This window comes from Aplysia californica, unplaced genomic scaffold (assembly GCF_000002075.1).
Source record: "Aplysia californica isolate F4 #8 unplaced genomic scaffold, AplCal3.0 scaffold00351, whole genome shotgun sequence".
Taxonomy (NCBI): domain Eukaryota; kingdom Metazoa; phylum Mollusca; class Gastropoda; order Aplysiida; family Aplysiidae; genus Aplysia; species Aplysia californica.
Window position 1 is genome coordinate 753,789 of NW_004797621.1, and position 1,540 is coordinate 755,328.

At 44.9% G+C, this 1,540-nt stretch overlaps 1 protein-coding gene across 1 annotated transcript; it reads left to right on the forward strand.

The window, feature by feature from the left end:
• Positions 1 to 215: 215 nt before the first annotated feature.
• Positions 216 to 803, forward strand: LOC101857423 (probable L-type lectin-domain containing receptor kinase V.3). Its single transcript, XM_005102961.1, has one exon. It carries the CDS (start codon positions 216 to 218, stop codon positions 801 to 803), a length of 588 nt encoding a protein of 195 aa, XP_005103018.1.
• The last annotated feature ends 737 nt before the right edge of the window (positions 804 to 1,540 follow it).

Sequence of the window (1,540 nt, forward strand, 5' to 3'; positions counted from 1 at the left end):
TTGGTTCTTTTTGTTGATTTTCTTCCTTTTTGCCCTCCTGCTCCCTTTTTTTTTCTTTTTTTTTCTTTTTCTTCTATTTTTTTCTTTCTTTTTTCTATTTTTTTTCCTTCACCCCCACTTTTTTTCTCTTTTTTTCTTTCGTTCTCTCTCTTTTAGTCCATCACAGAGGAGTACACGTTGTTCTTTTGGAGTCTGTCACCGAAGTCACCTGCAGTATGGAGACCGTTGACCAGCAAAACGTTTTGTTGGACACCTTTAACCTGGTGAGAGGCACCCGTCTGGGGCGTGGCGGCTCAGGAGAGGTTGTTTTGGCCTCGGCCAAACACGATCCGTCTCTCAAAGTGGCCGTAAAGATGGTTTCTTTGAAAAGAAAGTCAGGGGAAACAGATTTTTTCAATGAAGTTTCCTTCCTTCGTGAACTACGCCACCCCCATATCCTAAAGATGATAGCCTTTGCCTGCGTTCCTCAACACGGCTTCATTTTGATGACGTACTATCAGAACGGGACACTTAGCAGTTTGATATGGTCAGAACCTCTGAAGGGAAGACGGATGCTAGGACATGTCCTTGATGTGACCTGCGCATTGGAGTATCTCCACAACCGCTACATCTACCACCAAGACGTGAAACCGTTGAACATTTTGTTGGACAATCAGGATCATGCCATTCTCGGAGACTTCGGACACGCCAAACAAGCAAGAGACAGTTCCGCCAAAGTGAGGGAGTGGGTGTCTACACCGGGCTTTTACGGACCCGAGACGAGGAAAGGTCGGCCCATGTGTCCTTTCAAGGTAAGAATATAGGGTTTTTCATTTTTGCTCTTGTCTGTCTTCTGCTCTATCTCTCTCTATCCCTCTCCCTCTCTTCCCCCCCCCTCTCTCTCTCTCTCTCTCTCTCTCTCTCTCTCTCTCTCTCTCTCTCTCTCTCTCTCTCTCTCTCTCTCTCTCTCACACACACACACACACACACACACACACGTACACACAAACACACACACACAGTCATACACTCTCTTTCACATCTCTCTTTCTGCCTCTCACTCACTGTCTCTCTCTCGCTCCCTGGTTCGACACTCTATCTCTCTCCACATAGATAGATAGATAGATAGATAGATAGATAGATAGATAGATAGATAGATATATACAGAGACTTATATATTTATATATGAGGGGAGTTGCCCGTGTGTCGGATGAGGGTGGGGGTGTGTAAGATATCCACTCTCTCTGCCTCCACGAGATGTATCTCCTACACATGTATATGTCTATATATACACATATCATATCTCTTGTGGAGGATAAAGGAAGCACTCGAAGTAGATATGAATATATATAGATGTATGTAGGGAATATATCTCTGTCTCTCTGCTGAGTGTTGTGAGTTATAATATGTAGCAAAGAAGGGATTTCGGTAATCATATCTATGTGTATGGAAGTGCGAGCTAGCTGGGGTGAGGAGGAGGAGATTTCGTGCGCCTGTTATTATAGAAAGGCCACCTGCCAGTGTAAGGGCGCGGTCGGTTGTCGTGATCAGTGCGTCTAGG